Source organism: Hypanus sabinus, chromosome 13 (genome assembly GCF_030144855.1).
Source record: "Hypanus sabinus isolate sHypSab1 chromosome 13, sHypSab1.hap1, whole genome shotgun sequence".
In the NCBI taxonomy this organism is placed as follows: domain Eukaryota; kingdom Metazoa; phylum Chordata; class Chondrichthyes; order Myliobatiformes; family Dasyatidae; genus Hypanus; species Hypanus sabinus.
The window spans coordinates 92,772,522-92,785,484 of record NC_082718.1 but is presented as its reverse complement, the minus strand read 5'-3'; the positions used below and the strand labels follow the sequence as shown (position 1 = coordinate 92,785,484).

Genomic DNA, 12,963 nt, shown 5'->3' with positions numbered 1-12,963 from the left:
AGTCTTTCCCGAAACTTGTTGGGTCGCCCAGCATAGTGAGACGGCTGTAAGGGAACGTCACTGACTGGCTCAGCCCTGCCTGCAGGAGGTATGTGCTGAGATCAGAGCAGCCAATGCTAAGGCACTATGGGGAAGGGCTCTTCTGCCACCACATATGAAGAGGCAAAGATGAGTGGGGAAGACCCTCGGACAACAAAAGACCATCACCTCAGGAACCCACATGAGGGGTAATGGTGTGATTTTTTTTGTGTCTTTTTCTTCATAGTTTACACTGATGAATGTACAAATCACAAACATAAGATGTCTTTTTTTTACTGTTTATTCCTTTGTACTATATATAATTTATATCATGAATCAGGAATAAAGTCATTTTTTTGAAATACAATAAAACACAAGTTATAAAGAGCACAAAGATGGTCAAGCACAGGACGGAATGGGGGAGGATTGGGCGGGGATGGGGGGGTGTTACATCTCGTGTGCCCGGTGATCAAAGCATCTGAAGAACAGAGTTGAATTGATTCATTGCAATGTCTAAGCCTGGTCAAAATGCTAGGTCTACTTCAACAAAATATAATTCTGTAAGCAGTAGGAGAAAGGACAGCAGTACTTCCTCATTTTCAATTCCCCAGCTGTACTGCTCAAACTTGACTTTCACTAGTTTGCACTTTAACATTTTGAGACACTTATTACTGAGGCAGTCCCGTGGGATTGAGAAGACTGGCTCTGAGAAGAGGTGGCTAGTGACGCTAAGATCCAATAGGCAGACTCTTCCACAATCTGGGTAGTAGTGCATTCCTTTCCCAACTTACACAGGGCCTCCATGCGCTCCTGATCTGCCCTGGGTCCTGGTCCAGGAATCAGGTCAGTGGGGAAGCAAGTGCAGAAGCCAGCTAGATTTGAACCTGGGACCACTTGCCTCAAAGGCCAGTGCTGATGCCAGTACACCACCGGATGGCAATGGCACTATACTGCCGTGCTGTTAAGAAGAACTGCTTGACATCCCCAACACTCTGCTGCTGATTGCCATGGGTATATTTGACTGGACCAGCATTGTTCTGTTTTGCCCTTAAATGAGTAATGTTACATTGAACTAATTAAATGCCAGTAAGAACAGTGCAATTTGGTGAGAGAATGGGTGAGAACTGTATGAGAAATACATTGAGATTAAATGAAAGCAGCATGGTTGACAAGGAGCAACTTTAAACATTATGTACTGTCATAGAAAATACAACTCAGGAGCAGGCCCTTTGGCCCATCCATTCTGTGCTGAATCATTTAAACTGCCTACTCCCATTGACCTGCAACTGGACCACAGCCATCCATGCCCCTACCATCCATGTACCTACCAAATTTCTCTTGAACATTGAAATCAAGCTCACATGCATCACTTGTTCTGGAAGCTTGTTCCACACTCTTATGCCCTCTGAGTGAAGAAGTTCCCCCTCATACTCTCTGTAAACTCAGTGTCATTTCTAATTCCTGCTGAAATGGTCCCTTTATCAATCACTTTCCACCACTGAGCACATCTACAAGGTGCACTGCCACAAGAAAGCAGTGTCCATCATCTAGGGCCCCCACCACAAAGGGCATCCTCTCTTTTCGCAGCTGCCACTGGGAAATACATGCAGGAGCCTAAGGTCCCATACCACCAGGTTCAGTAACAGTTATTACACTTCAAGCATTGGGCTCCTGGACCAGCGTGGATAACTTCATGCACCTCAGCTCTGAACTGATTCCACAACCTATAAATTCACTTTCAAGACTCTACAGCTCAATTTCTCACTTGCATACCTACTTTTTCATGTATCTATCTATTTATTTATCCATCTATACATTTGTTTAACCAATTAATGATTGTTTAATTACAAGGCCTATTTTCTTTGTAGTCTTACATTGGTTGTTAGTCAATCTTTGAGTGTAGTTTGTCATGAATTCTATTATTGTACCTCTTTGTTCTACCGTGAACGCCTGCAAGAAAATGAATCTCAGGGTAGCATATGGTGACATATAGATACTTTGCTAACACATTTACTTTGAACTTTGTGCTTTAAAAGGATTTAAACCGATACGCGGCAACATCAAGACTTAATAAAGTTCCAGTAAATCACAATTCATTTCAGAACATGTTAGGACCAAACCACTTCTTGACAAAACGTGCTTGATTCCGAAGTTTTGCACTAAGTCACGGGTTATCATTTAGCTACATGAGAATCGATATTACACAGCAGAATCCGACTGCAGGCGATCAGAGGAAAACGGCGGAGCTCAAATGTCGATCCGTAGACGGCTCTGCCTTAGATTCCCGAGGCTCCATTTCCTGATCCGTTGTTGACTTGGAAACGCTGATATTAAGGGGACGCAGAGCCTTCCTCAAGGCACCTTTAAACGCAGAACTTGAAAAGTAGTAGATTACTGGATCGACCACACTGTTCAGATATGTCATGAATAATGTATTATAAAATATATTAACTGCTGTGACATATGACTGGCAATCTTCATCGCTTCTAAGCCTTGTGATTAAAACGGCGACCACAGCAACATTAGTGGGCAGGAAGCAAAATATGAAAACTACCGTCACGGCGATCACAAGCTTAATCGCTCTCCTATATTTACCCCTTATATCACTGTCCATCTGTCTTAGCTTCCAGATGATGCAAGAGGTAGAGAACAGAATCACCGTAACCGGCAAAACAAACTTAAAAACAATAAAAACTGCGTCAGTCCAAATTGCTGTGGGACTCTTGGGGAAGTTTATGTTAAAAGGCTCACAGAACGTGACATTCCTTTGGATGAAATCGTGTCTTTCTATCAACAAGTGCGAACAAAGCGCCACTGCCACAACCCAAAGGACGACTGCTATCTTCACCGCGCATCTTGGAGTTGCCTTGTTCGCTTTGTGGAGCGGGTGGACCACCTTAAAATAGCGGTCAACCGCAATGACCATAAGGAAGATGATGCTGCCGACGCGGTTTAAGGAAATCATGAATATGTTCAGGCGACAGAGGACATCACCAAAAATCCAATTTTTGTCACGTATGTAGTAACCGGCTCGGAACGGAAGACAGCAGATTAGCAGAGTGTCCGCAATTGCCAAGTTCAGAGAATACACCGTGTTTGGCTTCCAGCTCTGTACATGGAAGCAGTAGATCCACAAAGCAATCGCATTTCCAATGAATCCCAGGATGCATGTTATAATGATCACTGGCGAATTGTATGCCGAACTGGAATCGTCAATGGGAGCACAGAGGCGGGTCACGTTCTCCATTGAAAAAGTACTGCAGTAACTTCCGTCACATTGCAATAAAATGTTTCACTTAACCGAAAGATGGGCAAATTTATACACCTTCTCTAGATTACATCATATCACATGACGGGGTTAACAGAATAGGGGAAGTACGGGATTAGTAAATTTACTGGGCAAAAAATTCGAGGATACCATGACTGAATATGCATGACGAAGAGAACAGAGTAATTGTGTAAGCCAAACTTAAACTCAGTTCTCCACACGCAAATTGATCTCTTTGGGATCAAATTTAATGAATAAAAATAATCGTAATGAGAATATTTTTCATTCTTATTACATTAAACCTTACTAGATATTCGGAACTCAATCATTTGAGGCGGCACTGGAGTGTAGGGGTCAGCTCAACGCTTCACGATATGGGCGACCCAAGTTCAGTTCCCGCCGCTGCCTGCAAGGAGTTTGTACGTTTTTCTCCCCACAACCGCGTGGCCTTCCTCAGGGTGTTCCGGCTTTCTCCCACAGTCCAAAGACCTACTGGTTAGTAGGTTAATTGGTCATTGTAAATGGTCCTGTAAACAGAATCAGAATCAGGTTTATTATCACCAGCATTTGTTGCGAAACTTGTTAACTTAGCAGCAGCAGCACTATTCGGTACATGACTATACAGAAATAAATAAATAAATCGATTACAGTGAGTGTGTATACATGTATATTGAATAGATTTAAAATAGTGGAAAACAGAAATAATATATATTTTTTAAAAATGTTCATGGGTTTAATATCCATTTAGGAATCGAATGGCAGAGGGGAAGAAACTGTTCCTGAATCGCTGAGTGTGTGCCTTCAGGCTTCTGTGCCTCCCACCTGACGGTAACAATGAGAAGAGGGCATGTCCCGGGTGATGAGTGTCCTTAATAATGAACGTCGCCTTTCTGAGGCACCACTCCTTGAAGATGTCTAGGGTACTCGGGAGGAAAGTACCCAAGATGGAGCTGATTAATTTTACAGCTTTCTGTAGCTTCTTTCGGACCAGTGTAGAAACCCGCTCCCCTTTTCAGACAGTGATGCAGCCTGTCAAAATGCTCTCTATTCAACATCTATGGAAGTTTCTGAGTGTTTCAGCTGACAAACCAAATACCTTCAAACTCCTAATGAAATATAGCTGCTGTCTTGCCTTATTTATAGCAGCATTGATATATCAGGACCAGGTTAGATCCTCAAAGATATTGACACCCAGGAACTTAAAATTGCTCATTCTCTCCACTTCTGATCCCTCTATGAGGGTTGGTTCATGTTCCCTCATCTTACCCTTCCCGAAGTCCATAATCAGCTCTTTCATCTTACTGACATTGAGTGTAAGGTTGTTGCTGCACCATCAACTAGCTGGTACATCTCGCTCCTGTGCACCCTCTCATCTCCATCTCAGATTGTACCAACAACGATTCGATCATCAGCAAATTTATAGATGGTACTTGTTTTGGAACTAGCCACACAGTCGTGAGTATAGAGGGAGTAGAGCAATGAGCTGAGCACACACTCTTGAGGTACCACACTGTTGATCGTCAGCAAGGAGGAGATATTATGACCAATCCACCAGATTGTGGTCTTCCAGTGAGGAAGTTGAGGATTCAGTTGCAGAAGGAGGTACAGAGGCCCAGGTTCTGTACCTTACCGATCAGGACAGTGCAAAAGATGGTATTAAATGCTGAGCTATGGTCAACAGCCAACATGCTGACATAAGTGTTTTTTTCCAGTGGTCTAATTAAATCCTTAGAAAGAGGTAACGTAGGATTGGAAGTTGTAGAATCCTCGTGGGTAGCATTAAGAAACGGCAAGGGTAAAAAGCAGGCCTCCAAGCAATGGCCAGGGTGTGGGATGCATATTACAATGGGAGATATAAAAATGCACGTAAAAGGGGCAATGTTGCAATAGTCATGGGACATTTCAATATACAGGTAGGTTAGGAAAATCAGGTTAGTGCTGGATCCCATGAGAGAGAATTTGTAGAATGTCTACAAGGTTGTTTTTAAGAGCAACTTGTGGTTTGGGTTCTGATTAGGAAGCTTAAGGTAAAGAAACCCTTTGGAGACAATGAATATAATAAGATAGAATTCACCCTGCATTTTGAGAAGGAGAAGCTAACATCAAATGTATCAGTATTACAGTGGATTCAAAGGAATGACGGGGATGTGCGACAGCAGCTGCCAAAGTTGATTGGAAGGGGACTCTAGCCGGAATAATGGCAGAACGGCAATGGATGGAATCTTTGGGAGGAATTTGGAAGGCACAGGAAAGATATGTCCCAAAGATGAAGAATATTCTAAAGGGAGAATGAAGCAACCACGGGTGACAAGGGAAGTCAAAGACAGCAAAAAGGCAAACGAGAAGGCATATAAAACAGTAAACAAAAAGTAGGAAGTTAGAGGATTGGAAAGCTTATAAAAACCACCAGAAGCCATAAGAAAGCCATAAGGAGAGAAAAGATGAAATATGAAGGTAAGCTAACCAATAATATAAAAGGAGAATGCTGAGAGTTTTCTCAGCTATATAAAGAGTAAAAAAAGAAGCAAGAGTGGAAAATGACACTGGAGAGTTAGTAATGGGGGAGAAAGAAATGGCAGATGAGCTTATTGAGTATCTTGCATCAATCTTCACTGTGGAAGGCATCAGCAGATGCCAGAAATGTGAGAATGTCAGGGCAGAAGTGAGGGTTGCTGCTATTACTAAGGAGAAAGTGCTTGGGAAGCTGAAAAGACTGAATTTGATAAATCACCTGGACTAGATGGACTACACCCCAGGGTTCTGAAAGAAATAGCTGATGAGATTCTGGAGGCATAAGTAATGATGTTTTAAGAGTCACCAGTTTATGGATTGGTTCCAGAGGACCAGAAATTTGGAAATCTCACTCCAATCTTTCAGAAGGGAGGGAGACAAAAGAAAAGAAATTAACTTGACATCCGTAGTTGGAAAAAAAAATTAAGAGTCTATTATTAAAGATGAAGTTTGGGATGCTTCGATGCACATGATTAAATAGGCCAAATTCAGCATGGTTTTCTTAAGGGGGAATCTTGCCAGACAAATCTGTTTGGAATTCTTTGAGGAAATAACAGGCAGGATAGAAAAGGAGAGTCAGAAAATTCTTCATTTCGATTTTCAGAAGGCCTTTGATAAGGTACCACACATGAGGCGGCTTAACTAGAGAGGAGCCCATGATATTACAGGAAAGATACTAGCATGGATAGAGGACTGGCTGACTGGCAGGAAACAAGGAATGGGAATAGAGCGGGTCATTTCTGTTTGGCTGCCAGTGACTAGTGGTGTTCTGCAGGGGTTGATATAGGGATTGCACCTTTGCACGTTATATGTCAATGATTTGGATAAAGGAATTGATGTCTTAGTGTCCACATTTGCAGATGATCCAAAGATAGGTGGAGGGGCAGGTAGTGTTGAGGAAGCAGGGAGGCTACAAAAGGACGTAGACAATCCTCTGGCCAAAGAAATTCCTCCTCACTTATGTTCTAAAAGGACATCTGTATTTTCTGAGGCTGTGCTCCCTGGTCCTAGAATTCCCCACTACAAGAAACATCCTCTCCGCATCCACTCTGTCTAGGCTTTTCAGTATTTGATAGGGTTTAAGGAGATTCCCCCATGATCCTTCTAAACTCCAGCAACTACAGACTCAGAGTGTTGTGTATTTAATGTTTCAAACTCGATGTATATTTAATATCAAAATATGTATACCGTGCACAACCTTGAGGTTCGTCTCCTTACAGGGAGTCACAAAACAAAGAAACCCACCAAAACCCATTTAAAAAGCTGCCAAACAGCCAATGCGCAGGGGAAAAAACTCTGCAAACCACCGAAGTTATGGAACTGAGACCGCGAAGCCAGTCATCGCTGCAGCCGGTGTCTCAGACCATTAGTTGCAGGCCACAGCCTCAGTACAGCGCAGAGAATACTTCAATAATGTTTGAGTAAGCTTGTAAACAAATTGTTGGTTGAACATTCTTTGTTTCAATAATGCATTACGAGTTATCTATCAATTACATATGTTGTGACGCTATCTCGTGATGTGGGGGCGCCTCACTTAAAGTAAAAGCACAAACTTAAAACTCTTGTCTCTTGGCTCCTGTTTTCTCTTGAATTAGTTTAATATTTGTGAGTTACAAAACATAACCCAGAGTCATCAAATGTTTTTCTTGTCTCATGAAACACAAAGCGACCAAAACTGTTTAACAAACCTATGTGGAATATAAAGTGATGTCGATCCAAACTGCTGCAGTATTAAGAGTGTAGCTCATGTTGCTGGGCTAACATTGTGTCGCTTGTAGACATGTGGTATTTTATTTTTATTTATTTAGAGATTCCGCGCAGTAACAGGCCCTACCGGCTCACCCCCTGCCCAATTACACCCATGTGACAAATTAACCTACTAATCAAACGTGTTTGGAATATGGCAGGACAGCGGAGCACCGGGAGGAAAGCCACACTCTCACAGAGACAATGTGCACACAGAGGCGGGAGTTGAACCAAGGTCATCGGTGCAGTAATAGCGCTACGCTAACTGTGCTGACCCAAGCAACTTCCATCAGCAAGTGGAAACAAGTGCCAGTTCCACAATTCTCAGTGCTCGTACTGTCATCATCCCGTACATTCTGTTTACATGACAGAGTGCTCGGACCATCTTAACACTGTGATCAAGGGTTAAATTAATCAAAAGGATGACACTGTCAATCAAGTTTAGCAAAGTCATAAACATCTTGAGGGGACAGAGAAAATCCCCAGAAATCCATTGCATCTCAGTTACAAAGTTATCACCCTGCAGTGAGACATGACAGCACATGAACAGTGACCACAAATACCAGATTCAGTGAATACACTGTTCTGCATCTGAATTCCGCAATTTTGAACTCCAGCTGTACAGGTAGGGTAAAGGCAAGTAGGCTTTTCCCACTGAGGTTGGGTGGGATGACAACTAGAAGCCACGAGGTAAGGGCAAATGGTGAAAAGTTTGAGGGGAACATGAGGGGAAACGTCTTCCCTCAGAGGGTCCGGAGAATGTGGAAGGAGCTGCCATCACAAATATTGCATGCAAGCTCGATTTTAATGTTTAAGAGAAGTTTGGATGGTAGGTACATGGAGGGCTATGGTCCTGTGCAGGTCAATGGGAGTAGGCAGTTTAAGTGGTGTAGAACAGACTAGATAGGCCAAACGGCCTGTTTCTCTGCTGTACTCTTCTATGACTCTATGATTTTACCTGAAAATAGAACATCTATAAAGCAGTTGTATTTCTCACTAGTCCAAGTCGATTCTTCTGCAAATTACTGGTGGGCTGTGAGCAGAATCTCATTGGAGACGCGTTGCGGGACTGAATTGTCAATTGTTAAAATGCCGCAGTAAACACAGTCACAATATTTCAGAGACAAGTAAACAAAATGATCTCAAATGAAGTTCTGTGCACAGCAAAACTCAAAACCTTTATTGCTGCATTCCACGTTTATTAACATTCATCTCAGAAATCACAAGATTTAATGCAATGAAATATATCCGGCATTCTTATCAGAATTTTATAGGTTATAACATACAATTGTATGATACTTCAACTTGATATTAAGTACGTAACCCATTTGTATGGTTTTATCAAAACAGTTTGGGATTCAGAGTTCACTCCTAATTCTGTGGAAATGCAATTTCTCTCTCTGAATAAAAACTGCTCAAGTGGAACCCTACTCTACTCTAGCTCCCATCGTAGACTGGGAAGTTGGTCCAGTAGGTGCCTTCAATGAGATGAGCAGAGTGTTATTCAAATCCATCTCATTGATTATACAGAATTGCTGTTCCATGCACGATACTTGCAGAGTACAGAGAGACAACAGTATTCCCAGAGTAGATATTCTGTTGCCACAAGGATCTGCTGAATGAAGGGTAGAAGTGATTCATGCAGGCTGGACATGATTTATCATGGTTGCAGGAGGGGAGGCAGCAAAAGTTCCTTGTGACACACTCTACCATGGTGTTTAAGTTCACGTGAATAAGTGTGAAGTAATCGGACAGAGACACCAGAAATATTTTGATTAGGACTTGGGGAATAAAAGAACTTACTAACTCAGTATCCCACATGTCTTTGGTTATCAATGATTCTTCATAAGGAATACAGTGTTCGATGTTCATTCCTTTCCACACTGCCACCTTGTGTTGGAGTTCTTTGCTGCAAACAATGATCCACAAAAATCACTGCCAAGGAATTTAAAGAAGAGAAAGTTTGCTGGAAATCCAAGCAACACACACCAAATGCCAGAGGAACTCTGCACGCCAGGAAGCATCTATGGAAAAAAGTGCAGTCGATGTTTCGGACCGAGACCCTTCGGCAGGAGTTTCAAGCTCAAATACATTTCTGTTTTTTGACATTCCTAGATGGGTCGCAACAGGTAAGCAAAATTGTTTTAATATGAGTAATTCCAGAGCGGATTTTATAATAACCTGGTAACTTCATTGATACCCATAACACATAGGAGCAGAATTAGGACATTCAGCCCGACGACTCTGTTCAATCATGGTAGCTTTACTATCGCTCTGATCTCAATCTCATGCCTTCTCGCCAGTAGTTAACAATCAAGAACATATCAACAACTGATTTAAATATACCAATGACGTGATCTCGACAACCTCCTCTGGCAGTAAATTCCACAGATTGACGGCCTTCTTGTAAAAGAATTTCCTCCATATATCCGTTCTAAATACTGATCAGCCTTCTTTAATGCTGCCCATCATCGTCAGTACTGGTAATCTTCCTTCATTCCAGATTTCAGTTTTATTTACGGAAAATAAATTCCCCAACTTTGAACCGGCGCTTCACTTCCTGTCTCCAGTTCACCAGAAAAGGCTTTTCTTTGGCACCATTCCAGCAACCCCTTACAACACTTTGCTACTGACTGGAAGTCTGCAGGTAGGATTGAACTTGATTGAGTAATATTACTGCAGATTCCTCTGGACAGTCAGTCATTCTGAGAGTGGCCCACTATAACAGTTAGAAGCTAATCATACTTGCTGCATACCGTCTCTGGCAAAGAACTCCACAGATCAGCCACCCTTTGGTTAAAGAGATTCCACCACATCTCTGTTCTAAATGCAGACCGTCCTTCTTCAATACTGATAATCCCTCTTCATTACAGATTTCAATTTTATTTACGGAAGATAAATTCCCCAGTTTCGAACCGGCGCTTCACTGCCTGTCTCCAGTTCACTGGGAGAGGCTGGTTATTCGAATTCAGTACCCAGTTACAATACTGTCAGGAAATGGGTACATGCAGTTTGGCACCTGCGCAGCCGACTCTTACATCACATTGCTCCTGCCTGAAAGTCCACAGGTAGGGTTGTTCTTGATTGACTAGATCACTACTGATTGCAGTGGACAGTCCCCTGCAAAATGCTAAAAGCGGGGTAGCTCCCTCAGAGCAACACGGCTGACGCCGTCCGCCGGGATCCGCGTACCCGCCGGGATCTGCATGCCCGCCTTGCATTAAAAAAAAACAGGGAAGCCATGCCCTAAAGACAGGAAGGGTTTCTTAATGAACAACCTCTGAAATAAACTGACTTGATGTAGATAAGATGCTCTAACTTCTCTACATATAAAGGGAAGTGTATTTCAGAACTTGTTCGTTAAGTTCGACTTATTTCGCACCAACATTATCAAAATTGATCAATTTCTGCGTCCGGTCGCATTTATCAGCATAACTTTGATCACATAACAATAAAGAGCATCTAGTTCACACGGTCCGGGAGCGATTGGGTAACTGTTACAGAGCTCGTTTACTGATCCACGGTCTGCTCCTCCCTGGAAGCTCCTGGTTCAGTGGCTGATCTGCCACAGCTGAAATTAAGACGAAGTAGAGCTTTCTCCAAACCATCTTTAAACTGCGAAGTAGAAAAATAGTAAACAATGGGATCGACCACACTGTTCAGATACGTTATAAACAGCGTATTGTAAAAGATATTCACTGCTGTGTGATACAACTTGCAGTCGACGGGACTTCTTAGCTTAGTGACCAAAACCGCGACCACAACAACACTGGTGGGAAAGAAGCAAATGACAAAAACTGCAGCCACGACTATCACAAGTTTCACAGTTCGCTTATATTTGGCCCGCATTCCAGTTTCCATCTGCCGTAACTTCCAGACGATGGAGGACGTAGAGAACAGGATAACTGAAACTGGCAAAAGAAACTGAAAGAATATAAAAATAAAGTCAGTCCAAACTGCTCTGGGAGTCAGAGCCTTGTTAATGCTGAAAGGCTCACAGTTTCTCACGTTGTGTTGTTCGAAATCATGTTTGTCAATCAGCAAGTGCAAACAAATAGCCGCCGCTACAATCCACAGACCGCCGGCTATCATCACCGCACACCTTGTAGTGATCTTGTTTACTTTGTGGAGTGGATGAACCACCTTAAAGTAACGATCGATTGCAATAACCATGAGGAAAAAGACGCTGCCAATCCGGTTCAGGGAAATCATGAAAACGTTCACTCGACACAGTCCATCACCAAAATTCCAGTCCTTCTGTCGGAGAAAATAATCAGCTCGGAAGGGGAGACAGCACAATAACAGAGTGTCCGCAATCATCAGATTCAGTGAATACACAATACTCGGTTTCCGGGACTTCACATGAGCACAAAAGATCCACAAAGCAACCGTATTTGTAGCAATCCCGAGGATGAATGTGACGATAATTACGGGCGGGTTGTAGGACGAGTTAACATCTTCACCAGGAGCACATTCCGGGGTCGAGTTCCCCATTGTACAAAAAGCGGCCACACAGTCAAGATGTTTCAGAGCGGAGCGAAATGATTCGGAGACGAACAACCTGATCAGCAGATCTTCTTCGAATAAATTTGCGGGGTCGAGTTCGCCATTGCCCGAAAAATTCAAAATGTGTCCGAGGAGGTCAAACTCAATCAGAAACGAACAACCTGAAGAGCTGATCCGCATCGAATGATTTTTTTCCCGTCTCGCTACAGTACATGGGCGGAGTGAAATAGTCAGAGCACCAATAAACAGTGCGATCAAATCAGCAAGTTCCAGGAAAATTAAAAGCATCAGCATTCAGATTAAGCAGCAAACAATGACATATATTTAGCTTTCAATGCCCGGCATAAAATTGTACTCCACTTAGTTTTGCTATTGAGTGCATGAACAATTTTATTTTTAAACTTAATGAGGAGGCGTAATTTTAAGCTGATTAGAGGGAAGTATAAGGGGGTGTCAGTCAGGGGCGGAGTTTATTACGCAGCGAGGTTGGGTGCGAGGAACACGCTGCCAGGTTTGGCGGTAGAGGCGGACACATCAGGGGCATTTCAGAAACTCTTAGGTAGGCACATGGTTGATACGAAAATGGAGGACTATGCAAGGTTTGACTGACCTCAAAGAAGATTAAAATTCGACACACATCGTATTGTGATATAATATGTTCTTTCAAAAAGGACAAATTATCTAATAGTATCAACCCAAAAAAAAATTCACTCTGTTAAAAAAGTTATTCTTGTAAAATCTCCTGCCGACAATTGACATCAAAATGCACTGGGATATGAATTAAAATCGCAAAACGCAGCAAACTCCCAGTATCTAAACTCTGGAAAGAAAATCAGAGCCTGTGCTTCAGTTTTCTCCTTCTTTCTCCTTTTTTTATTTGGATTTCAACAGTTTTTGATTGTCTTTTGAGATGG

General features: G+C 42.5%; 2 protein-coding genes across 2 annotated transcripts; both read right to left on the bottom strand.

The window, feature by feature from the left end:
- Nucleotides 1-330: 330 nt before the first annotated feature.
- LOC132403536 (hydroxycarboxylic acid receptor 2-like) lies at nt 331-3,286 on the bottom strand. Its single transcript, XM_059986932.1, has one exon. It carries the CDS (start codon nt 3,263-3,265, stop codon nt 2,246-2,248), a length of 1,020 nt encoding a protein of 339 aa, XP_059842915.1. The 5' UTR covers nt 3,266-3,286; the 3' UTR covers nt 331-2,245.
- A 7,767-nt stretch (nt 3,287-11,053) lies between these two features.
- LOC132403407 (hydroxycarboxylic acid receptor 1-like) lies at nt 11,054-12,229 on the bottom strand. The gene has a single exon (XM_059986816.1). It carries the CDS (start codon nt 12,227-12,229, stop codon nt 11,054-11,056), a length of 1,176 nt encoding a protein of 391 aa, XP_059842799.1.
- Between the last annotated feature and the right edge of the window lie 734 nt (nt 12,230-12,963).